Consider the following 27,923-nt stretch of genomic DNA (forward strand, 5'->3'; position numbering starts at 1 on the left):
TAAATGGGTACCTAGCAGGCAGAAATTCCTTGAATGCTAGAATGTGAAGTAGTGTTTACTTCTTATTGGAGATAGGTAGTTTTATAATTATGCTTATTCACACTCTTGTTCATCCAATGATTCTTTTCCCTGACATTCCCCTTGCATTACCTCTTCTCTTTACTTTGTTCACTGCCTTCAAGTCCCTTCTTTCGTAAATTCTGCTTTTCTCACTTTCATATCTTGTCTTTTTCATCTGGATCCTCTGTCTCACAATCTTCCACAGCAAAAACTGTGGTGTTAACCGGTGTACATAGAGGACCACACCAGTTATTTTACACCGGTGCTAAATTGGCGGTGTTAGTTTTACACCTATAGGTGTTATTACAACACCTATGGTTGTTACATTTACACTCTTTGGTGTTATGGTCAATCTCTAGGGTGATATTTTAACACCTCAGGCTGTGGTCCTTTGTTAACAGCAATTGGTGTCAGTTTTAACACCACAGTTTTTACAGTGTTCCTTTTCTTATCTCTCTATCTATAAAATCTCCATCCGTTTGCTCCCCCTCTCAGTGTTCCTGTCCTTCGTGCTCTCTCTTTTTAACTCATATCATTCAAACCACCCCACCCCTGTCCCTGTCCCTCTCTCCCCCATTCTCTCCTTTAGCCCCCTTCACACTTATTCCGAATCAAGCAGAATTGGCCGGAATGAAAGGGCTATTGTCCGACCACCAGTTGGTCATTGAAATCTACTTCGAACACCGTTCGGAGATACCCCGCAAATGTTTAGAACATGACCAAAACCTTTCGGACGGTCAAAAGAAACGACAAACATATTTTGAATGCAGTCAGAATATTTACATGTAGAATTCCAAGAATGTAGCATGAATTATCAATCCGACTCCATTTCGGTTCGTTTTGACTAGTGTATGATGAGTCACCTGGTCATTTTTTACTGAATTTCAACTCCCGTTTGGTGAATTCATAAGTTCCTCACCAAAATTTCTAAATATTTTTTTTTTTCGTTCCAGCTTCTGCTTGATTCCTGCTGATTTTGAAGAAGCGTGATGAGGGCTTTATGTAAATCACTTGTTGACTACATGATTGTATTCTTACATTGTACTTCCTCTAACGTTATGCAAACTGAACTAATTCATCCAATTAATTCAATCAATAACACACATATGTTTTGGATTCATGTTATCCTCTTTTTTCCCCCATCAGAGTTCCACACAATGGAGTTTGTTGACTTCATACGCATCCCAAAGGTGGATGACGTTGTTCTCCATCGCCATGGTTACAAGTCGGTATGCGGTACACTCTGTCTCACTGGACACCACATGATACTTTCATCTCGGCAAACAAACTCAGAAGAATTATGGGTAATTTATTGTATACTCTTTACATAATCTTCTTACAGTACATCTAGCTATTGAGCTTTTGCATCTTCAGCACCAGCACTTTGGAATTCTCTGCCCTTAATAGCGCTAAGAAGTATATATCTTCCCTTTCTCAGTTTAAGAGCACTTTAAAGCCCTCCCTTTTTAATTCCTACTATTTTGTTATACATGTATACTTTTGTACATGCTGTAAACTAACTCTGTTAGTTATTGTAATAGCTCCTGTAGATGGTCTAAGTTTAAGCACAATCAGAATTAATTGTAATGTACTTATTAAATCTATTGTTACTCATCATGTTAATATATGAATATGCTTTAAAATGTATATTATTATATCAAACATTTTCCATTTGTTTTTAAACTCCAAGAGATGGTTTAATATTTTGTCTATTGTATTATGAAATTGATGTTATGTTGTATTATTTTTCATATGTGAAAATTTTACGTTCACCCCCCCCCCATTTCCCACGCCCAAAGTAATAATACTGGTAATAATAGTGATAATAATAATAATAGTATAATAATAATAATACTAGTAGCAGTAGTAGTAATAATAATGATAGTAGTGATAATAATAATAATATAAATAATAATAATGATAATAGTAAAAATGATAATGATAACAATGATAATTGTAATAATAATAATAATAATAATAATAGTATAATAGTACTGATAATGATTTATGATAATGATAATAATAATTATAATAATAATAAGATATAATAATAATGTAAAATCAAAGGGAAAAAACTGCCATGTCCATTGATGACAGATCATTCTTCACTGAATAGAAAAGATACATTTACATGAATATATGGATATGTGTGCCATTAATATGAACTTAATATGATCTTTTCTCTTCAAGTCACACATGTGCACATTTATCAACTTTGTTTCATAATTCAGTTTCACTGTATATTGTTAGCTTCCTCCTTTAATCCACTTTATGGTAACAAATGTAGTTTCTATTGTACAAAGTAGGTAATTTACAATAAACTGCATTTTTCTTGCTTATTTCCTCTCATCTCTCTCTCTATATCTCTCCCTCTTTTTTCCCTGTCTTTTCCTTCTTGATAATGATAATAATGATGATAATATCAATAATAATAACAATAAATGAATGATAATAATTATGGTAGCATTTAAGATTATATAGCATATTAGTAATAATGAGGAAGAATATGATGATGATGATAATTGTGATGATGGTATTGTTGATGATGATGATGAGACCGGGTTCTTTTGTCCAAGTCAAAGTCACCTGTCAAAGTGATGATACCAATGATGATTATGATCATGTATGATGATGATGATGATGGTCATCAGGATCATGATAGAAATATGATCATGATGAAAATAATGATAACTCTATCCAATTTCCTGCGGGATCCTTGTCATGCCTGTATGAAACCTATGTCAATCACGGAATCTGGAAGGGAATGGGTTGATATCATAGGCCACGGACGTGGGGGTGGGTGCTTGGTGCGGGGGGGATTCAGCCCCTCCCCATTTTTGTCCAAAACCGTGGACAAAAACGTAAAAATTACCATTCATGTAGGATTGTGATTTTTTGCAGGGTCAGCCCCCCCCCACTTTGAAAATCGTCCATCTCCCAAAGATTGACAACTTTGACTGAGTTGCAGGAAAGTGGCAACCTAAGCCAAAGTCAGCCATAGCAATAATATTTTGACCTTGCACACATATCCCATTGAAAGAATATGATGAAAATATCCTTCTAATCGTCATCATCGTCATCATCATTATCACCATCATTATCATCAGAACATCATCGTCAGATCATCACCATCATCATCAACATCGTCATCATCAATCTCACTGTCATAATCAGTTTCTTCACTGATGTCAATGACCATAATTTCCTCTTCAACAGCCGTCACTTTGATCGCAAGTGTGCAGTGTGAGCATTTATCTAATCGTCATTATTCATGTAACTTGCAGCTCCTTCATAACAATGTGGACAGCTTGGAGAAGAAGTTTGTAGGTTGCACCGGTCAGCTGACGGTCAAATGCAAGGACTTTGGCATCATCAGACTGGACATCGTTGGGATGGATGAATGCCTAAAGGTAGCCGAGACTATTGAATCTCTCTCTAGTCTTGGTAAGTTTTTTTTTAACTTTGTTTCTTTCATTAGACCAGTTTGCAGTGTCAAATGACCTTGTTATATTATATATCCATAGATTTTAAAGAAAAAAATCCCCAGAAAAGTCATTTGTTCACTAATGGTGTGTTTCACAAAGTTGGGACATTGAATTTTATTTTGCTATAATATACATAGTGGTTTTTTTATTCAAATATTATTCATCAGAGTTGTTTTGAAAGTCAACACTGCTGCAATATTTTGAATTGTGGCCCTGTGGATCAGTCTCTGGACTTTGAAACAGAGGGTAATGGGTTCAAATCCCAGCCATGGCATAATTTCCTTCAGCAAGGAATTCATCCACAGTGTGCTGCACTCAACTCAGGTGAGGTAAATGGGAACCGGCAGAAAGTAATTCCTCAAAAAGCTGTGTGCACCTGAATAGGTAGCCTAGATTAGCAGGGTAATAATAATAGCAGGGCCCGCTGGGAGAACACTTTGCGGAACTGATGTGGCTACCCTGGGTAAATATACCATTATTATTATTAATCATACTGTATATAAATCCAGGCGAGACTGGCTTAGGTGTGCCACTTGTTTCAACAAATTCATTTTGATTTGCTATATAGTTAGAATTTAGAATGGCAATTGATTGTAATAATGTATTTTCTTGCTACACCCAATTAGATTTGTCACTCACAAAGGTAAAGGTAAAAGGACAAGATTTTAAGATCAAATATGAAAGTCCCCAGCCAGCGATCATGGAATGCAATATGCGTATTTAGTGAATAATAAATATTTCAGGTACGGATGCATAAGACAGTCCTATTCACCTGATTTTAGTAATCAGTGAGGCTTTGTGCTTGATCATGCTATGGATTTAACCTAACCTGTACTGACCTTTGTTTCGCTTTCGCAGAGCCAGTGACATTAACTTATCCGTTCTTCTACCGAAGTACGTTTGATGAACTGGAGGACGGGTGGCATGCCTTCTTACCGGAGAACGAGTTTGCGAGGCTCGCAAGTGATGACTGGAGAATCAGTTACGTGAATAAGAACTTTCAGGTAGAGTTTCTTAGACAAGCCCCTCTTGCCCTGTTTCTATAGGGCCGTCTGCACGATCCCGAGTTTTCAAATTAGCGCGCTACAGTTGTATTTCTGATCCAGCAAATTATCCCGATCTGAACTGAACAATCTCGAGATTATTTGCAATAGAGACGCAATTAGCGCGCTAGTTCATAGGATTAATCTCGAGATTATAATCCCAAGTCAACTAGGGATTATTTGCAAAATAGTGCGCTATTTCACGAATTATCTTGCTAATTCGTAGGTGCAGACACACTCGTGATTATTTATTCACGGCGTCAGACCACAATGCATCGATGCCTTGCTCAAGCAGGAATTGCTTATCTTGCGATGGTAGAGACAGGGTTTCTTGAATCTCGAAAAATCTCGAGATTGGGCAAACTCGGGATGGTGCAGCACGGCCTTATCTATTTTTTATTTCTTTGTGGTGAGTTATTCAACATGCACTGTTAAGAACGTGTCAGTCTACATGTACACCACGTCACAATAATCACAAAGGAGGCGTATTCTAAAGTAAGCTTCCCTTTAAAATCCTTCAATACTAGGAAGTATCTCAGTAGTGGTGCTAGCTTTCAGCATATATTCAACAACTGTGTGTGAATCAGTTTTGTATTAAAAAACAAAGAAATCTCGGGATCGATCAAGGTCGAAGTAATGAACCTTTGAATGGTCTTGTTTTACACTGTACATACCGTAGTTCTCTTCTGTCTCTTTTTCTTTCCCTCCTAAATCAATGAATTTTAAAGCACTCTCTTCATACTGTTAACTCTCAGATCTGTCCGAGCTATCCTCCCGCTGTGATAGTGCCCAAGTCTATAGACGATGATGCGTTGGTGCAATCGGCCGCATTCCGTTCTGGAGGAAGATTCCCTGTTCTCAGCTACATGCATACTGCCCAGAAAGTAAGTTTTTAGACCAGTTTACCATCAATTCCATGATCAATTTTACAATCAGCTGCATATATTCAATCAATTTTGCTTCTTGAAATTTATTTTGCAAATTTGTTTCCGGCTTGAAAGGTATATTTATAATTTAGAACATAATTAATAGCTCATTGATCACAAGCTCCCAAATCAATAAAGAATTTGTGTAATTGATTTAAGACTGTAAATATTACATTACAAAAAATATTGATAGCTCTGAAAACAGATGTAATAACAAATTTCCTGCTCATACATTATTTGTTTATTTGAATTCACTTTGTTGAGATAGTTTATGTTGTGCTTCTTTTACTTGCCCCTGAATTGTAATTGTTTAAAAGTTAATGTGAATTTTCAAGTTCTTCCGGAAATCTGTGAAATTTTTCAGTTTTTTATCTTGCTGAAACCTAGGGATTTTAATATGCCCTACCGAATCATGTTTGTATTCTACAGATAGAACCCAAAGCAAGTAGAGGAGTTAAGGTAACAGAATGTTGTTATTAAGGTGTCTTCCTATCGATCCATTTGGGACTTTATGATATGCTTTCACTAGTGGACAGCTCAGTAAATACATGTACATAATGCAGTTCATAATAGAGTAACAAAGTGATGATGTCGCAATATTTTCTTTTTGTGTTTGCAGCATTTTCTGTACCATTCCTGCAAAACTTTGGGTTGGGAAGGTATCTTGTCATACTCTTCCGAAATATTGTATAAAAAACGCTGAAATATGGAAAACTTACAAGGAAAATTGATGATGTCACACTCCGATACTCTATTGACTGCTTTGAATTGTGACAAGCAACATGGATTTCACCCAAATCACTCATTTCGCCAGAAGTTACAGTAGGAGGATAGTTTATCAAGTTTGAAACTAAATTAAAGGTTTTCAGAAATGGAAAATACAATTTTTGGAAACAGAAAATCATTGTCCCTACCAGGCAAAAAATTTATTTTTATTTTTTATTTATTAATTTTTTTTCTGGCGGGGGGGAGGTGGGAGGAGGGCTATTTTTTACAACCAATTGCGGAAATCCGTAACATTGGATAAGCTTTGACATCTTAGTGAATGTGGAATTTCGGGGGTTCTTTTTTTCAATTTTAAGGGCTCTTTTATCAGCCCATGCCACCATGTAATTTTTTCCCTGGTCCCTACAACGGATGCTTGTCCAGCTCTGTGTAATGAGAAGCCTCATTCCACTGACTATGAGGACAAAGCAGAGTGTTATTAATCCATGTATGTAAAAGTCCAATAGTGAAAGTGCATTTTAAAAGTCTCTGTTGCAAAACTTGTGAATAATACATGTATTCCTAAACCAACTACATATCACTTCACATAATGTACATGCAAGTACCCAACACTTCACTGTACCAACGTGTAGAAGTCCAATAGTGAAAGTGCATTTCAAAAGTCTCTGTTGCAAAACTTGTGAATAATACATGTATTCCTAAACCAACTACATATCACTTCACATAATGTACATGCAAGTATCCAACACTTCACTGTACCAACGTGTAGAAGTCCAATAGTGAAAGTGCATTTCGAAAGTCTCTGTTGCAAAACTTGTGAACAATACGTGTATTCCTTTAAACCAGCTACATATCACTTCACATAATGTACATGCAAGTATCCAACACTTCATTGTACCAACGGTTGATTCATAAATCCATTCAACATTCAAGCTACAGGTTGCAAAATTTAGAACTTTCTTGAAGATGTACTAAAAATTAATATTTTTTCTTCACTCCATCTCATATTGTTCATTTTATTATTCTTGTTTTATTAATTTTATTGATGTCACCTTGTAAGTTTAAACTGATTTATATGTCATGTACATGTAATCAATCATTATATTGTTTTTGTTATTGATGCCATTTATTTTCATACTGAATCTGATTTATTTGCTTTCCTTTCACATATCATATCGTTTAATGAGAATAGTAATAATCATATTAATGAATTTGTGATGATAATAATAATAATGATAATAACAATAATGTTAATATTAATCGTCTTTTATACATTTGAACAACATCTCTAATTTCTTTACAGATCTACATGTATATCATATCGTTTCACAAAACTCACTAATGTCAGCAAATGTGTAGTAACTAGCGTACTTGGATGAGCCTGTGCCAATGAATGTTTTTAAAGGCCACCGCACACCTTACGACCCGACCGGTCGCCGACTGGCTTGCGACTGGGTGAGGGGAGATGTGACGTCACAGCGCTTGTCAGCTTGAGCGTCGCAGATCGGTCAGAGACAAGTCGCAAGGGAAATCGGAAGGATTTGACATATCGAATCCTTATGACTGGATCGCAAGCTCAATCCAACCTCCAACAAATCAGACGTATTATGATATTATGATATGTATTATGATTATGATACGCAGTAGTAAGCGCAATTTCTCAGATGCTATGCCAAAAAGCAAAGAGCGCATGCGTGAGTCGTAGATCGGATCGCAAGGTGTGCGGTGTCGAGGCTTATGACTGCCTTGCGATTCATCTCCCCTCACTCAGTCGCGGCCGGTCGCCGACCAGTCGGGTCGTAAGGTGTGCGGTGGCCTTAACAGAAATATTGCGCAATACAATGCTGTGGATCAGCATCATCATATTACATGTATTTTTACCCTGGTCATCGGATCCTGACATGCTCCCACACAATATACACTGTATGCACTTCCTCCACTTCTGGGAGAAGATGCTAGAATATGAATTTAGACTCATCAGCCCGCATTCTGAAGTTGGGTTTAACTTAAACTCAGGTTTAAAGTTGTGGTTTAAGTATGGATAGCCAATCGGTACATAAATCACCAACAGTAGAAATAAAATATTTCACCTCACTTGTCTCACATATCATTCATGATTGTGTAGGAATTATAAAGATTATTTTCTACACCATCGATGAATCAGGAAAGAGCACAGTAAACGTAAGAAACATACAACCTAATAAAAATTTTGACACTTTTGGCTCCCCATAATTTTAGCACAGAGTTAGACCATGGTATAAGTTAAACCTGACTTCTGAATACAGGCCATCTTGTCCATGGGCTTAGTTTCTGAATTAATCTTCAATGTCATTTTCAAAATTAAATTCATATTACATACATAATATCCCAAATTCACAAAGGTGGTTTTGAAAGCCTACGGTTGATTTCATGGTTTATCCAGATTTCCTGTATAAATTACGCTTAGTTTAGCGCGTATCGGGCGGGTGTATAAAACATGTCCAATTCTGATGTGCGCTTTTGTTACAGTGCGCCAAATTGACGCCTGTTACCCTGGTTAGATACGCTATTTCATCCATAAGTCCACTGTTTGAAGAGTGGACTCATGAATAAAAACAGTGGACTCATGAATAAAATAGCCTGGATAACCATGGTAACAGGCGTCAATTTGGCACACTGTGACAAAAGCACGCATCAGCGTTGGACATTTTTTATACATGCGCCCGATACGTGCTCAATTAAGCGTAATTTATACAGAAAATCTGCATAAACCATGAACTCAACTATGGGTTTTAAAAACCTTCTTTGTGAATTCGGGCCAAAGTGTTTTGTTTCATAATTTCTGTTGGTACATGTACAATGAAATGCATGCATGACCAACATCCAACGAACATTGTAACTCAAATATTCATTAAACAATGATTGATGTGATTCACATGTACATGTATTGCACTTAAGCAAATTATGGTTATGAGCTTAAAAACCAATTTGGGCCTAAATAATGTTCATGTAAACATAAAATATTTTTTAATCAAGTTGAAACATTCTTTTTTTAAATATATGACAAAGTAAATGAACAATTTCCCACCCCCCCCCAAAAAAAGGGGTTGCTTTAGAATATGTATGGAAAAGGTACATGTATTAACGGATTCAAAGTATATGTATTCAATGTGTATGTTTATGCACTGCTGTCAGTTGTATGTCCAGGGGCCTATTGCAGAAAGAGTTGCGTTTAAACGCAAGTCAAAATATCAATCGTAAGTCCCAAATGCGCGCCGTTGATTGGTTGAAAATCAAGATGCACATGATTTTTTCTGCAACGGGCCCCAGTACAGTGGTCATACACAGACATGTATCCCTTTTATTCTAGTATGTATTCATACAGCAGTTGATGATGGTATAATTTTTCATTACAGAAACCAAAACTGAAATCAGATTCAAAGCAGGGTACCCCCCAACCCCCCCCCCCTATCATTGATAGATGTACTCTGGATTATCGTCTTGAGTCTCTATACAGGCTCATGCATATTGTGCATGTACATGTATTCAATTCACAGTACATGTACTTTGCACCATCTATTGGTACATGTATAATGCCCTACATGATCACCCATAATTATCATCTTTGATTGGTAATTGTTTTTCAGACGGTTATCCTACGAAGCAGTCAGCCACTGACCGGGACCAACACCAAACGATGCAAGGACGACGAGAGACTATTAAATGCTGCCCTCAGTGTTGGAAAGAGGGGATATATCATCGATACAAGGTCATTGAATGGAGCTATGGCCGCAAGAACCAAAGGTCAGGAAATTAAAAGGGTACTCAGGGCTGAAAATAATATGATTTGAACATGCAGGAGAGAGAGAGATAATGACCTCACTACAAGGAAATTTTCAGTGACACCAAATGCATGTGGATATGCTTGGCATAACAAATACGCAATACATAAAGTGGGCTTATACTTTTCATGTCTCCATGTTCTTTTTGCTGTGTTATTACATGAATTCATAATTTCATATTTTCATACAAGTGTCCATCATATGTCTTCTATGTAACAACATAAAATACCGGACTGATTATCTTACATATCAAATCAGTAGTCATTCCTTTTTCATTATTATAGGATAATGAATATAACTAAGTTCATACTTAGCGCCATGCGCATCTCTGGACGGTGTGTGCGCTCAATAGGACATCACTATTGTTATTATTATTATAAAAATAAGAAAAGAATGCGGGATATGACATTATCAGCTTGCTCATTGCATGTTCATGAGGATATTATAAAACTGTTTCACTGAAATACAGTAAAATTCCTAATGATGAAGTTTTCAGTGTTTTAATTTATTTCATCTGATTAAATCATAGTATTTTTTTAGCCTGGAGTATCATTTACATGTAATACAATGATATGATCACTTCTGTTCAGCAACAATCTAATGAGCATCAAAACAAGTTTGAAGGGATGACCTGTATTTTCTGCTGAGTTACATACATGTACATGTTATCAATTAGACAAAATACACTGTTTTATGTTGTCTCCAAAACTTCTCATTCAGATATTAATTAATACTATGTCTTTAAAACAGCCTGTTTCTCCCAAATTCTACTATTTTTTTTCTTCAAAATTGGAGATATGTGTGTATTGTTCCACACGAAAATGGTGATGATTTTTCTCTTCTTGTTTTTCATATTTGTTCAGGTGGAGGTTTTGAGACAGAAGTGAATTATCCCCAATGGAGGCGTGTCAACAAGCCTCTTGATAAACCCAGTATCCTACAAGAATCTCTCTGTAAACTACTTGAAGGTAAGATATACATGAAAGGAAAGCCATCACCACATTAAATTCATTTTTGATCAGTTTGCAATTCATTACAATTTCCATGAAACTTTGTATTGTTTGGTTACTTTAAAAAATGTCTAGCAAAAATCAAAATTTTTGTCTGACCTGCATAGCAGAGTGAGACTATAGGCGCCGCTTTTCCGGCAGCGGCGGCGTCAACATCAAATCTTAACCTAAGGTTAAGGTTTTGAAATGTTATCATAACTTAGAAAATATATGGACCTAGTTCATGAAACTTGACCATAAGGTTAATCAAGTATTCCTGAACATCCTGCCCGAGTTTCATGTCACATGACCAAGGTCAAAGGTCATAAAATGAACTTTGGTCAAATTGTGGGTATCTGTTGAATTACCATCATAACTTTAAAAGTTGATGGATCTGATTCATGAAACTTGGACATAATAGTAATCAAGTATCACTGGATATACTGGTGAGTTTCAGGTCACAGGATCAAGGTCAAACGTCATGTAAGGTCTATGAACTGTGGCCACATTGGGGGTATTTGTTGAATTACCATCATACATGTATCTCTGTAAGTGTATTGGTCTAATTCATAAGACATGGAAATAAGAGTAACCAAGTATCACTGAACATCTTGTGCAAGTTATAGTCACCACTGCTGCTATATTGAACACTGTGATGCAGGTGAGCCCGCCAGAGGCATTCCACTTGTTCATCAGTTTGCAATTCATTACAATTTCCCTGAAACTTGGTATTGTTTGGCTACTTAGAAAAGTAGTTAGCAAAAATCTTTTCTTTTTTCTCTCTCATTGCCCTCTATTAAAACATGCAGCACATCATTTTATGCCCATTTTTCATTAAAAAGAAGTATATTGGAGCATAAAGCGGGTCTAGACCATGCCAATGTATTGATGGTACTAATATAATTGAGTGTTTTGGGACACAAATAATTCAGATTTGCTTATTTATGTCTGAGGCCAAACTTTAACACCACTACCCGAAAGACATGGCTAGGACTTGAACCCCTGCATCAATTTGGAGCTTCCAACGTGTCACTTGGATTAGTACATGCATATGCCATTGCTAATGGTTTTTGCAGATTTCACAACTGAATATTACAGTTGCGGAAGTGGTTTATTCGGTACACCACGTGTAGCGTCCTCGTAGGACTGAGATGAAATTGGATGGAAATAGAAGTGAAATGCTACAGGAGTCCTTCCAGGACTCTACTCGTGGTGTACTGTTAACCACTTCCGCGATTGTTCATATCACCATGCAAACCTTTTAACATCAAATTTCACAGATTTTTGTTACCACTATTCTTCTGTTTCACTCCCAGCATGCATGGACAACGGATGCTCTGCCGACAAATGGATCAGTCGTCTTACAAACTGCGGTTGGTTACACCATGTTAAGGAGACGCTCACCGCAGCCTGCTTAGTTGCACAGTGTGTTGATAGAGAGAGTAAGTACATGCAGATACTTTTTTTGTTTTGAATAAGATACTGTAAAATACAGATACTGTAAATTAGAAATTGATCTAGCGCCCTCTAAGGACAAGATCTTTATCAGACAAATTGGTTGGTTATATCATGTGAAGGAGACTCTTACTATGGCCTGCGTAAGAGCACAGTGTGTTGATGGAGACAGTAAGTAATAACGTATGGACATATGAATTAAATCTTCATCTAGCGCCCTCTAAGGTCAAGACCTTAACCCATAATTCTCCCGGGGGGGGCGCCATAATGGCCCCCCCTCAACAATTTTCGCGATATATCTGCTGCGCGAAATTTTTTCACCACGCAGCTCACTGACTTTTTACATTCAAGTCTCGCGCAAATTTTGAGACCAAAGTTGTGACGCCCGGGTACGCGGTTACGACATTACGCAACATTATGCAAGTGCATGTCAGACCCAAAATTGCTCATAAACGTGATTTCATGTACAAATCCAATGCAAATTGCGTATTTAGCCAAAATTCATAAATGTATCATTTCTACTTTTACTGATTAAACTTAAATAATTTTGCCTTGTTTATGATCAGAATTGTGTCTGGAACAATTTCCTTTGAAAAAACAATAAAAAAAAAGTAAAAAAACAGAGGAATACATAAGAAATTCATAAAACATTAAAATACATAAGAAATTGATTTCCAAACCAAAGTTTTTGTCTCACCTGCATAGCAGAGTGAGACTATAGGCGCCGCTTTTCCGACGGCGGCGGCGGCGTCAACATCAAATCTTAACCTGAGGTTAAGTTTTTGAAATGACATCATAACTTAGAAAGCATATGGACCTAGTTCATGAAACTCGGCCATAAGGTTAATCAAGTATTAGTGAACATCCTATTAGAGTTTCATGTCACATGATCAAGGTCAAAGGTCATTTAGGGTCAATGAACTTAGACCATGTTGGAGGAATCAACATCGAAATCTTAACCTGAGGTTAAGTTTTTGAAATGTCATCATAACTTAGAAAATATATGGACCTAGTTCATGAAACTTGGACATAAGATTAATCAATTATCACTGAACATCCTGCGTGAGTTTTATGTCACATGACCAAGGTCAAAGGTCATTTAGGGTCAATGAACTTTGTCCGAATTGGGGGTATCTGTTGAATTCCCATCATAACTTTGAAAGTTTATGGATCTGATTCATGAAACATGGACATAATAGTAATCAAGCATCACTGGACATTTTGTGCAAGTTTCAGGTCTCATGATTAAGAGAAAATTTTAAATATTTATGATATGTATAAGTATGAAATGGGACTTTTTATGTATCTATGTTCTAAAGGACTTTTACCTTCTTATTTATTGAACTGTTTTAAATTAAATTATAATATTCATGAATACCCTACTAGAAATGCTGCAAACTTCCACTTCCCTAAAATAAGAACTTGCCTTTCTCATAAATCTATTTTCTTTCGTGGCCCACTACTTTTGAATTCTTTGCCGGTTAATTTGAAAACGTCTTGTTCTTTTAATATTTTCAAACGTAACTTCAGAAACTTTATATTTGATAATTAAACCTGTTTGTAAATATTTTTTATATATATAATCTAAATCTTACCATTTGTGTATCTATGCCTTTGTATTGTCTCCTAATTGTCTTTTGTACTTTTGATATTGTCAATAATTATTATTCTTTCTAAAGTAAGTTGGGTCGGCCTTTTTATAAGGATATTCTTTTCCTTTTTGGCTGCTTCCCTCTCAATGCTTTTTTATGTCTTTGATGTTATGTAAACTTTGTTCCTATGTATTTTACCACATTTTTGTTCATTTTTATGCAGAGAGCAAAATAAACTTGAATTGAAAAGGTCAAAGGTCATTTAGGGTCAATGAACTTTGGCCGATTTGGGGGTATCTGTTGAATTACCATCATAACTTTGAAAGTTTATTGGTCTAGTTCTTTAAACTTGGACATTAGAGTACTCAAGTATCACTGAAAATCCTGTGCGCATTTCAGGTCACATGACCAAGGTCAAAGGTCAATGAACTTTGGCCGAATTGGGTGTATCTGTTGAATTACCATTGTAACTTTGAAAGTTTATGGATCTGATTCAGGAATCTTGGACATAAGAGTAATCAAGTATCACTGAACATCCTGTGCGAGTTTCAAGTCACATGATCAAGGTCAAAGGTCATGTAAGGCCAATGAACTTTGGCCATGTTGGTTTTTTTTTGTTGAATAACCATCATATCTCTGTAAGTTTATTGGTCTAGTTCATAAAAAGTGGACATAAGAGTAACCATGTATCACTGAACATCTTGTGCGAGTTAGAGTAGTTTTCAAAGTCAGCACTGCTGCTATATTGAACCGCGTGATGCAGGTGAGACGGCCAGAGGCATTCCACTTGTTTTGAATTACGATTGTTAAGAATGCTACAAAGAAAATTTTTACCAAAAATTAGCATTCTAGGAGCTTTATTTAGTGAATTATAGCAAAAAGTATGATTTATGCATAAATTAGCATAATTAATTCATATAAAATAAAATTTCATTATTTTGGAAAATTTTACCATACAGCCTTGTAGATTACATCACACACTACCAGCGGGATTGGCAGCCGAGATCTTAAGGGGGGGGCCATAATGCCCCCCCCCCCCCCCCCCCCCCCCCCGGAATGACAAGAATCAAAATACCCCGGGAGATTTAGGGTTAATTTGAAAAACTGGTTGGTTACATCATGCGAAGGAGACGCTCACTACAGCCTGCGTAGGAGCGCAGTGTCTTTACGAGAGAGCAAGAACATACTGTACAGGCACCAATTAATTATATATTGATGTAGCGCCCTCTAAGGTCAAGATCTTGATTTGGTCACTGCGGTTGGTTATATCAAGCCGGCAATGATTACAGCCTGCATAGTAGTGCTGGGTGTTGAGAGGCAGAGTAAGCGTGTAGATTTCCGGGGCAGCGCGATAAGAGAAAGATATCTATTGCCCTCGGAAGTTAGTATACTTCATACTTTCTTGCTCAATATTCCTCTGCTAAAATATCAGACTTCATGAAAGTCAGTAAAATATTCTGGAGTAATAACTTGAAATGCAATACCATGCGACCATATTGAAATGTCCCCATCTATTGCTTCATTTAAACAAAAGTAGAAAAAAACACCTCATGAAGGAATCTTAAGGCGACCGCACACCTTACGATAGGTGTGCGACCCGATTTCAGAATAAAATGTACTGTAGTAGAATTTAATGCTACATGTAATACTGAGACTTTGAATATCTTACTGTGTAATGTTCTAAATCATCGTACGAATACCTGTTGTTCAAATCTGTGACTCTGCTATCATCCTTCATAGAATATAAGCTAATTTATTATCTAGTCATTATGACGTCATACCAGTCGTACAATTGCCTACGATTTGAAACTAATTTGGCCTTTACTCTGAAATAAAGGCTTGTAATCTCAAATGGTTATAATGTATTAGTATTCTTTCAATTAATTTTAATCTCAAATAAAATGATATGTTCCATTCACTTTTTAAGAAAATGAGCAAAATCAAAATGCGAGTTGTTCCAAAATCGGATTGCGAACAGTCGTACATGTTTGGTGTGCGGTGGCCTTTAAGTAGACTGTTATAGTAACTAGTTATGTATACAATTAGCTCATCAAAATTACACATGTATGTACCCCCCCCCCCATCCCCCTCTCTGTATCCACTATGGTATTGGAGCCCAGCCTATGAAAGGTCAATGGCCTCTGCTGGCTCCCCACATGCTTTGTATTTATAATCTGATTGTATAAAGTGTTCTTTATGAGAATCGGAAATAATAATAATAATATGCAATTTTTTATATAGCGCTTAATACAAATGTTTCTAAGCGCTGCATACTATTACCCCGGCTTTAGCACGGCTACCCTGATCGGGCGCATCAAGCATTCAAGGAATTCCTTCCTACCTGGTACCCATTTACTACACCTGGGTCGAGAGTGACAAATGTAGATAAACGCCTTGCCAAAGGACGCTAGTGCTGTGAAGGGATTTGAACCCCGGACCTTGTGGTTCACAGTCCGGAGACTTATCCACTGAGCCACTGAAATGAACTAATACAGACTTGCTAATTTACTGTACTACTTTCAAAGTAATATCTATGAAATAATTGCTTTTTTGATTTATGTATTGTTCTCATAATTTATATGTTCCCCTTTGTTATATCAGTTTGCTCTTCTAAATTTAGTGTTCACTTGGGATGTTATCTTTTTTATACAATGTATATTTTTGTTTTGATTTTTGTTTGTCTCAGATTCTGCTGTTCTTGTTCATGGGTCAGAAGGTCTGGATGCGAGTCTACAGGTGACCTCATTGGCTCAGGTTATTCTCGATTTAGACTGCAGAACAGTGAGGGGGTGAGTACCGGTATACGTATAAAGAAGATACTGGTGATGTTTGTGATAGTGATGATGATGATGATAGGGATGATTATGATGATGATGGAGATGATGATGATGATGATGGGGATGATGATGATGAGAAGGATGATTATGATGATGATGGAGATGATGATGGGGATGATGATGATGATAAGGATGATTATGATGATGATGGAGATGATGATTATGATGATGATGATGATGGGGATGATTATGATGGTGGTGATGGTGAAGACGATAATGTTCTTGATTGTGATGAGGATGGTGATTTGAATAGCCTAAAACTAATGATTATGAATTATGGCAGTGATGATGATTATGGTAGTGATGATAGTGATATTGTTGATGATGATGGTGATGAGGGGGATAATGATGATGGCGATGAGGATGATAACAGCCTAAAAGTAATTATAATGAATGCAAACTATATTGGTGATGGTTATGATTACAATTTGATTATCATCATCGTCATGTTTGAGTGATTTGCTAAGGATGAGGAGAATGGGGAAAACAGAAGGAAAGAAGAAGAGGAAAAAAAGAGATGAAGAACAGAGAGAGAGATGAAGAGAAGAATGAAAAGAAGAAGAATGAGAAGAAGAAGAAGATGAAGAAGAAAAAGAAAGAAGAAGAAAAAGAAGAAGGAGGAGGAGAAGAAGAAGATGATGAAAAGAAGATGATGAAAAGAAGAAGATGAAGGAAAGAAGAAGAAGAAGAAAAAAAGAAGAAGAAGAAGAAAAAGAAAGAAGAAGAAAAAGAAGGAGGAGAAAGAAGAAGAAAAAGAAGGAGATGAAGAAAAAGATGGAGAAGAAGAAGACGAAGGAGGAGAAAAAGGAGGAAGAAAGGGAGGAGAATGGAAACATTGGTGATGGTAGTGATAACGACAATGATGATTGCCCAACACTGATAATAGGGAGGGAAACAACACTCTGACAAATTTTTCTCTCCTTCATAACAGCTTTGAAGCTCTTATCGAGAGAGAATGGATCCAAGCTGGCCATCCGTTCCTCAGCAGATGTTCAAAGTCAGTCTTCTCTCAGAGCAAGAACAAATACGCTGGTCCGGTGTTTCTTCTCTTCTTAGACTGTGTCTGGCAGGTAGACTATCATTACATCCATATGGTTATTTTAGCCTGTAACTTATTTCTACCAATATCTTAACCCAGGGCGGGAGCCCAGGACCTTACGGGTATGACCATACTCACCTGACTAGCGTGAAGTATGGTCAAAATAATTCTCTGAATAAATAGTTAAAACAGAAATCAAGCACTTACCACGATTATATGGATGAAGGTCTAACGAGTGGCAGTTTCCTGACATCTGGGCACAAACTGGAACCTAAAAAAACGAAAAGTTCCCTCCTTCTACCCCAGTCTCGATCTGCCATTTTGTTACGATTCATAACAAAAATGGCCGATCGAGACGGGGATAGAAGGAGAGAACTTTTCGTTTGACTATTTATTCGGAGAATTATTTTGACCATACTTCACGCTTGTCAGGTGAGTATGGTCAATTACACGTAAGGTCCTGGGCTCCCGCTCACGGGCGTAACGGGCGGGAGTTCCCTGGGTTACCAATATCTATACCTGTTGCCATCTGGAACGGGGTGATTCCTGTACAAAGTCTATGGGAATTACAGAATTCAGTAGTCAACAGGTTAAATGTTACATCTAAAGAAATGATAGCGTACAAAAAGGTGGTAGTGAAATAAGAAACAGAATTGTTTCAAGTTGCCAGGTATGAAGAAAGAAAGCTGAATGTGCATACATTGTCTGCGGGCAGGATCCGACGATGACCGGAGTAATAATGTGTTTGTAAAGCGCGTAGAGACGTCGTTCCGATGTATTAAGCGCTATATAAACGCGGACTATTATTAGTATTATTATCATGACGAAAACCTCCATTTGAGAACACTATACCCCAGTTTTTCCATGGACCTACTGCATGGTATTTCTCAATCAATTACTGCCCAAAGTAAGTATCAAAACACCTGTTTCTTGACCGCGGTCCGAAGATAACATAATAGCCCGAGTGTGGTCCCCGGCAAAGCATGCCGCCATTTTTTGTCTCACCTGCGTAGCAGAGTGAGACTATAGGAGCCGCTTTTCTGATGGCGGCGGTGGCGGCGGCGTCAACATCAAATCTTATTAACCTAAGGTTAAGTTTTTGAAATGACATCATAACTTAGAAAGTATATGGACCTAGTTCATGAAACTTGGCCATAAGGTTAATCAAGTATTACTGAACATCCTATTAGAGTTTCATGTCACATGACCAAGGTCAAAGGTCATTTAGGGTCAATGAACTTAGACCATGTTGGAGGAACCTGAGGTTAAGTTTTTGAAATGTCATCATAACTAAGAAAATATATGGACCTAGTTCATGAAACTTGGACATAAGGTTAATCACGTATCACTGAACATCCTGCATGAGTTTCACGTCACATGACCAAGGTCAAAGGTCATTTAGGGTCAATGAACTTTGGCCGAATTGGGGATATCTGTTGAATTCCCATCATAACTTTGAAAGTTTATGGATCTGATTCATGACACTTGGACATAATAGTAATCAAGCATCACTGAACATTTTGTGCAAGTTTCAGGTCTCATGATTAAGGTCAAAGGTCATTTAGGGTCAATGAACTTTGGCCGAATTGGGGGTATCTATTGAATTACCATCATAACTTTGAAAGTTTATTGGTCTAGTTCTTTAAACTTGGACATTAGAGTAATCAAGTATCACTGAACATCCTGTGCGCATTTCAGGTCACATGACAAAGGTCAATGAACTTTGGCCGAATTGGGTGTATCTGTTGAATTACCATCATATCTCTGTAAGTTTATTGGTCTAGTTCATAAAAAGTGGACATAAGAGTAACCATGTATCACTGAACATCTTGTGCGAGTTAGAGTAGTTTTCAAAGTCAGCACTGCTGCTATATTGAACCGCGTGCATGAGTTTTATGTCACATGACCAAGGTCAAAGGTCATTTGAGTCAATAAACTTTGGTCAAATTAGGGGTATCCGTTGAATTCCCATCATAACTGTGAAAGTTTATGGATCTTATTCATGAAACTTGGACATAATAGTAATCAAGCATCACTGAACATCCTGTGCGCATTTCAGGTCACATGACAAAGGTCAATGAATTTTGGCCGCATTGGGTGTATCTGTTGAATTACCATCATATCTCTGTAAGTTTATTGGTCTAGTTCATAAAAAGTGGACATAAGAGTAACCATGTATCACTGAACATCTTGTGCGAGTTAGAGTAGTTTTCGAAGTCAGCACTGCTGCTATATTAAACCGTGCATGAGTTTTATGTCACATGACCAAGGTCAAAGGTCATTTAGGGTCAATAAACTTTGGTCAAATTAGGCGTATCTGTTGAATTCCCATCATAACTTTGAAAGTTTATGGATCTGATTCATGAAACTTGGACATAATAGTAATCAAGCATCACTGAACATTTTGTGCAAATTTCAGGTCTCATGATTAAGGTCAAAGGTCATTTAGGGTCAATGAACTTTGGCCGAATTGGGGGTATCTGTTGAATTACCATCATAACTTTGAAAGTTTATTGGTCTAGTTCGTTAAACTTGGACATTAGAGTAATCAAGTATCACTGAACATCCTGTGCGCATTTCAGGTCACATGACAAAGGTCAATGAACTTTGGCCGAATTGGGTGTATCTGTTGAATTACCATCATATCTCTGTAAGTTTATTGGTCTAGTTCATAAAAAGTGGACATAAGAGTAACCATGTATCACTGAACATCTTGTGCGAGTTAGAGTAGTTTTCAAAGTCAGCACTGCTGCTATATTGAACCGCGTGATGCAGGTGAGACGGCCAGAGGCATTCCAATTGTTATTCACTTACTTTCCTTATTTCGAGGTCGATTTTCTTCGTTCGAAATTGAAAATGGACTAACATTGAATTTCTGAATACAATATGCCTTTGAAAATGTGATTAAATATCGAATACAATAATTTCATTCCGAAGGTCCTACTACAGGCAGAGAAGTCTTACGTAATAGCACAGCTGTTGTTTATCATTTCGTCCCTGGCCAAACGCTCATAATCTCGCCTGTGGAGACAGCTGGGATTACCTGGCCAAGCGGGGTTGATCAGGTGGGTGTTTCATAAGGCTGTTCGTAAGTTAAGAGCGACTGGTGATCCTGTCTTGCAGTAAATGGTACACACCATTGTGAATGATCACCAGTCATTTTTAAAGTCGCTCTTAACTTATGAACAGCTTTATGAAACGACCCCATGATCTCAAACACGATTTGAGGTCTAATACCGCAGTTTGCAGTCTGAACTGCGGTCTTTCTCCAAATGGGGGTTTGACGTAATGATTATCAAAGGCAGCTATAATTTGGGCATTATACAATACGTGGGATGTCATTAATGATACGTTTTTTTTGTTTTGCATTTCAACAGATATTCCAACAATTCCCCTGCTCCTTTGAGTTCAATGAGAAATTCCTCATCATGCTGTTTGAGAATGCATACGCAAGCCAGTTTGGTAAGTATAGGGGGATGGTTCCTGAAACAAATACAACCAAATCTGCCTATTCGGGCCACCCAGGTGAAATGGTAAAAGTTGCTACTAGAGACATGAAGCCTAATTATTTGCCCACTTTGTTCAACTTCAGTCACATCTAGCGGACTGCCAAGTTCAACTCAAGTCACATTCTATTCACAATGCACACAGAGTGCATCAAGTCTAATACATATACTCATACAACAATAGTGATGTGTGCATTGCATTTTACAGTGTACACACAAAGCTATTCTTTACAATAAACCAATTAGCATAAAACGTGCAAAACCCTCTGAAATGGTTCAACAAAGTTTGTTTCTCTGGGCTTGCCAAACATTGCGGTGGTGTTGTTGTCTACATTCAACATTAAGCATGAGGGGTGTAGTTTGGATGGGGTCCACTAACTTCTGGACACAAATGTTTGTATGTAGGGGAAGGCGGGGTAAGTTGAGCATAGGGGCAAGTTGAGCCACCAGCCCCAGGCCAGTAATGAATGAGTCAGAACTTGTGGTGGTGTCATGTATTGATGACCCATAGCATAACCCCTAACCCCACCACATTGTTTTCAACTTTGAAACAAAAAGTAGTTTTTTAGGGGGGAAAATATGAATTTCAGGCAAAAAAGTAAAAAAGAGTGTGAAATAGATAAGTGCTTTATAAACACACACGTCTTTGAATAATTATAATGAAGACATGATAACAACATTTTTAGTCCAGGTATGGATCTTCATTCTTGTCATAGTCTTTTATATGATGGATGCATAATAAATGTGTGGATACAAAATTATCGCACTAAGTTCGGACTGGGGTAAGTTGTGCCAAACAGCATGGGGCAAGTTGAGCCATGGTAATTCTTTTTTTTTTATATTTTCCAAATTTTATTGATTTTCAAGATTTTTTGTAACACTACAAAAACAACAATCATACAGGAATTACATAATTGTATAACATTAAAAAACAATAATCAAATATGAATCACTGTAACAATTACCAAAAAAAAAACAAAACAACAAACAAACAAACAGACCTGATGTAAAAGCTAAAATATCAGTCTCTGGTGGCTTGGATTGTCTCATTATCAAAATATAATTATGGATAATTAAAATAAATTCTCAATAGGGGACCATTTTCTATAATGCGTGTTTTCTTTGTGCTTTTGTTTAGCAATTACCAATTCTATATGTCTAATTTTGCAAATGAACGCTTCAAAACCTATGAAACTTACTACTAAATTCCTGCATTTCTGAATATAAATATATCTCTTCAATAAGATAATTAAGTGATTCAGTAATATTTTATGTGGTCCCTTCCAATCCTTTATGAATCCAAACATCATTCTTTTCCTAGATAGATCCTCATATCTGACAGATAGCTTCCAACCAATTTTATCAACAAAAGTACGTCTTAAATCTTCAGCAACCTTACACTCATAAAAAAGATGTAAAGGAGTTTCAACAGAGGTCTCGCACAATGTGCAAAGTTCTGTCTGAACTTGCTTCATTTTAAATAGTCTCTCATTGGTGTATAGAATATTATGCAAAATTTTAAACTGGAAGACTCTCATTTTAACTTCTATTGTGCATTTAAACGGGAGTAGATACATTTGTGGCCATTCTTCCTCCTCTATCCCATATTTAATGGAAAATAGCGGCTCGCAGACAGGTCTATGTGTTAATTTACTCACTAAATCAACATAAATATTTCTAGTTTTTAGTTTTTGGATTTCTACTGTCAAAAGGACGAACTGATCATGTTCATAATCTATTTTCTCCAAGAACATTTGTATCAATACTTGATTAAATGAACTTCCCCATTTCTTCCTGACTAGTGATACTATTGCCAAATATATCATGTAATATTTATGTGGTACTCCTCTTGCTTTCCAAATATTAAATTGCACTATGTTTCCACATAGATCAAAAAGTTGATATACATAACATAGACCTGCCTCATGAAAGGCCTTACAGTAAACTGATTTATTATCAATAAGAATATATTGATTGTTCCAAACAATTTGACTAAGTACACTTGCTTGGTTTCCTTGATCATCAACAAATTGATTATACTCCTTTATCTTGGACCATGCTAACAACAAGTTATGATAAAATATGGGAATTCCAAGAGAATTCAACTGGCTCACAGAATAATTACTCATAAAAATCAATTTTCCACCAAATCGTTTACAATAATGGTCAAAGAACAATTTCCAATGATGATCTGATTCTGTATAGTATCTCTGAATCCACTTAACCAGCTGTGTCTCTATCATGCATTTTAGTTTTGGGAATTTAAGACCACCTTCGGTATAATCTGCAATCATTGTTGCCCGTGATATCTTATCTGGACCTTTCCACATAAACTGGAACATCAACTTTTCAACCTCCTTAACAAAATCATCTGGTATTTCAATATTGGAAACTATATACATAATCTTAGACATAACAAATGTTTTCAACAGTTGAATTTTTCCTAATAAAGTTAACCCCCGATTCTTCCATCTTAAGAAAGTACATTTTATTTCATCCAGTCTCTTATCAAAGTTCAGTTTCCTGACTATTTCCTGATCATATGAGAAATGAATGCCTAAAACTCTTATGCTTTCGTCTGCCCAGTGTATATCATTTGTTTTTTCTCCATTGTGTCTATCCTTCCCAATCCATATTCCTTCCGTTTTTGTTTTATTCAAATAAAGACCTGATATGATTGAGAATTCTTCAAAAACTTTGAAAACCATCTTCATTGATTGTACATTCCTACAAAAACAAGTTATGTCGTCAGCATATGCTGTATACTTTATTTGTTTTCCACTAAGTTCAAAAGCCTGAATATTATCATTATTATTAAGTCTTGTAAGAACAACTTCCAAGCTCAGTATAAACAGTAAAGGAGCCAGAGGATCACCTTGTCTGACTCCTCTAGACACTGGAAAATATCCAGTGGTAAATCCATTCACCAAAACGCAACTACTTACATTAGTGTGCAATGTTCTAACCCATTGTATGAAGGATGGTCCAAAATTGAACATTTCTAAGCAATTTAGCATGAACCTGTGGCTTATTGAATCAAATGCTTTTGTCAGATCAAGGGCTAGCATAATACCTCTCAGATTCTCCTCCTCAGTATATTGTAAGAGGTCTGATATTAATCTTATTCCTTCTCCTATGTATCTGCCTTTGATAAAGGCAGTTTGTTGACTATCTACTAACTTTCCTATCACCTTAGCAACTCTCTTCGCCAAGCATTTAGAAAGTATTTTAACATCTACATTTAAAAGAGTTATGGGACGCCAATTACTCAGTGTGTGTTTATCTCTACCAGGCTTAGGGATGAGTTTAATTGTACCTTGTCTTTGTGACACAGACATTACACTATTTTCATATGCAAAATTGAAAGAATCAATAATTTCTTTTGATATCAAAGGCCAAAACATCTCATAAAATTCCACAGTTAACCCATCGTTCCCAGGTGTTTTATTTCTAGCCATTTTTAACAATTCTGCCCTAGCTTCAGAGCAAGTGATGTTTCCTTCACATGACTTTCTTTCTTCATCTGTGAGTTGCTTGATGTTACTCTGACTTATGTAATCTTTACTCACCTCATCTTCCACCTTATCTTTGTTCTCAAACAAAGTTTTATATGAATTCTTAATGAAATCCTGTAATTCAGACTGTTTATCAATACGTCCCACATCTGAAATCAAAACATCAATATTACAATTTGCTGCTTGACCTTTTTCCAATGACAAAAAATATTTAGTACTCTTTTCCCCTTTCTCGTACCATGTACACCTTGACCTCAAAATTGCCCCATCTGCAAAATAGTCATATATTTTAAACAATTCCTGTTCTATCTCCCTTTTCTTTTTCATTAATTCTTCATCTATATCTTCTGCTGCCATCATGTCATCTATTTTCTTCAGTTCTTTTTCAAAATCCTTTCTTTTCTCCTCCCTTTCACATTTCTTCTTCTTAGAAAATGGTACAGTAAATTCTCTAATTTTAAACTTTAACCAATCCCATAGTCCTCCTTTATCATTACTATCTGTAAACTCATCAATCCATTCTGAGTATTTATTAGTTAAAGCATTAACATACTCCACATCATTCAATAGACTATTGTTAAATTTCCAGTAGGACGGACCAGATTTTTTTGTTTTAATTTTCATGTGTAAACTAACATGATCATGATCAGACAAAATGCACGGTATAATATCATTTTCACTAATTGTATTCTGTAATGATTCATGGATCAACCAAAAATCCAATCTAGATTGCACCATTGGGTTATACCTTCTCCAAGTAAATCCTTTTTTGCAAGGGTTTCTGATTCTCCATACATCAACCAGACCAAAATATATTTTCATATTTTCTATAAGATTCACAGAGTGCTTCCAAATGCTTTTCATTGAGCCACCTGCCCTGTCCAGATCAAGGTTTTGAATTAAATTAAAGTCCCCACCAATTATAAGAATTTCCCCATATTCAACATTATCTTGTATGGTCAATTCTACCTGCTTAAAAAATTCAACCTGATCTGTCTCATTATTTGGTGCATATATGTTGCATATCACATAAACTTTCTTCTGAATTACAACTTTAACCAATAAAAATCGTCCCATTATATCTTTAATGGAGTCTAACACTTTAAAATCAGGTGTCTTTCTTAATATAATGCATACTCCTCTGCTCTTAGAAGTTCCATGACTGAAAATGATATCAGATCTAACTTGATTTCTCCATAATGATTCTTCCTTTTCTACAGAATGAGTTTCCTGTAAAAGGATAATATCTTTGTTCTGTTTAAGCATATAATTAAAATAACGTTTCCTTGCTTTAAAGTCCCCCAGTCCGTTAACATTATGTGTCATCAACTTCAAGTCCATAGTTGAGATATGAATTACTTAAAAGTACCACCATCATATGATCAGGTTCAACATATATTAAACAATCAGGTTCAACAAACAAAAAACACAGAAAACAAATCATAACGAAGGCTAGTTCTTCTGTATGCCTTAGGGAGATCAAGGTGGCGCTCTACATCGTGGTCTTTCCTTTTCTCCTTTGAGTGCTTTTTCCACATATTCACCTATAAAAGGTCACTCTTGGAATCAGTTCATGAAAAATACTTTTTTTTAAGAATAAAAGTTTAAGCTCTTGTCATTATCCTAATCTAAGTATTCCTTTTTTACTTTTCTTATTGTTTTTAAGTAGATGAGGTAAGTCCAACTCTATAACATTATTCATGTTTTTGTGTTTTTTATTTTAATGTTTCCGGCATTTTGATGTGGAATGATAACATTTTCTTTCCTTTGACGTTTTGAGTTATTTCATCTTGTATTCTCTCTCCTTCCCGTCTTTTCCTTCTTTGTAGAAGATGCGAGCAGGATACTTGAAGTACACCACTCTCCTTGTATTTTCCTCTTTCAGCTTCTTCTTGATGTGAATCAGCTTCTTCCGTTGTTCACGAATTTCCTTGGGCAACATTTCATCCACGTAAATAGGATGCTTTCCATTGTGCTCAAAGGGTTTCTCCTTCAAGAAGCGACGTGCATTTACCAGGATCATGTTTTTGGTCGAGTACCGATTAAAAGCTGCAATAATTGGCCTTGGTCGAGGTGATGAGGTGCTTCCGCTGCGATGTGCTCTTTCGATGATTACTTCAGCTTCAATCTGCAAATGCGACTTGGCAAATGACTGGATCAAATTTTCACAATTCTTGTTCTCAGCACCCTCTGGAAATCCTTGGAACACAAGTGTGTTTCTCATTCCCCTGGCGGAAAGGTCAGTCATACGTTCGCGCAACTTCTCATTCTCCTTTTCTTGTGCGTGCAATTTCTCTTTGATTGAACCAATGTCAAACTCAATCCCTTCTTGTTTTTCCTTCACTTCTTCTATCTCTCTCTTATTGTTATCAATTTGAGTAAGGGATAAGTCTAATCTTGCCACTATGTCGTTGAACTTTGAGTTCATTTGATCCATTCTGTCAAGAAGCTTTGCTAGTATATCTTCTGTGGTAGTACTTGCCTGCACCTTTTGATCTCCATTGATCTTTCGCTTCTTCTCTGCCCGAGGTTCGTCTTCGTCTTTTTCCCTTTCCTTTCCCCCAGCAGCTTGCGGGAGCGACTCCTGCGAGTCCTGGCCCGCTTCGCCGATTCCAGTAAGCACTGACTGCCGAGTGAGATTTTCAAGTGGCATATCCGAGTTTTCATCGATATCCATCTCTGTTCTGTCTGAAATTGAGCCAGAAGGTGTGAAGTATTGGGAAATCCTTGGTGAAATGTCCATTTTGTCCATCTGTCTTTTCTTTCCACTCATTTTTAAATGATTTTACAGAAGTTTTCCACGATGAGAAATAATACGATTTGACTTAGTAGGGCGCCATCTTCGATTCCGACCCATGGTAATTCTTAATTCTAATGTATCTTAAAAAACAAACAAACCATAAAAATCGATTGAAATGCAGGCTGAAAG

General features: G+C 36.6%; 2 protein-coding genes across 7 annotated transcripts in view; one reads left to right on the plus strand and one right to left on the minus strand.

The window, feature by feature from the left end:
- Window positions 1-27,923, plus strand: part of LOC121421144 (myotubularin-related protein 9-like) — a 60,574-nt gene that overhangs the window by 18,308 nt on the left and 14,343 nt on the right. For 4 of the 6 annotated variants that reach the window (XM_041615802.1, XM_041615803.1, XM_041615801.1 and 1 more), the window contains exons 2-12: window positions 1,207-1,364; window positions 3,345-3,504; window positions 4,404-4,549; window positions 5,344-5,472; window positions 5,944-5,973; window positions 9,867-10,023; window positions 10,925-11,029; window positions 12,367-12,492; window positions 16,784-16,886; window positions 17,866-18,004; window positions 21,351-21,435. In XM_041615802.1, coding sequence (XP_041471736.1) covers window positions 1,218-1,364; window positions 3,345-3,504; window positions 4,404-4,549; window positions 5,344-5,472; window positions 5,944-5,973; window positions 9,867-10,023; window positions 10,925-11,029; window positions 12,367-12,492; window positions 16,784-16,886; window positions 17,866-18,004; window positions 21,351-21,435 — 1,327 coding nt within the window. In that variant the 5' untranslated portion in view covers window positions 1,207-1,217. The remainder of the gene's footprint in view (window positions 1-1,206; window positions 1,365-3,344; window positions 3,505-4,403; window positions 4,550-5,343; window positions 5,473-5,943; window positions 5,974-9,866; window positions 10,024-10,924; window positions 11,030-12,366; window positions 12,493-16,783; window positions 16,887-17,865; window positions 18,005-21,350; window positions 21,436-27,923) is intronic. The other 2 variants (XM_041615805.1, XM_041615804.1) reach the window with 1 other exon arrangement.
- LOC121421147 lies at window positions 22,313-27,839 on the minus strand. Its single transcript, XM_041615806.1, has one exon. The coding sequence runs from the start codon at window positions 27,765-27,767 to the stop codon at window positions 26,775-26,777; it is 993 nt and encodes a 330-aa protein (XP_041471740.1). The 5' UTR covers window positions 27,768-27,839; the 3' UTR covers window positions 22,313-26,774.

The sequence above is a fragment of the Lytechinus variegatus genome, chromosome 9, assembly GCF_018143015.1.
Source record: "Lytechinus variegatus isolate NC3 chromosome 9, Lvar_3.0, whole genome shotgun sequence".
NCBI lineage: Eukaryota > Metazoa > Echinodermata > Echinoidea > Temnopleuroida > Toxopneustidae > Lytechinus > Lytechinus variegatus.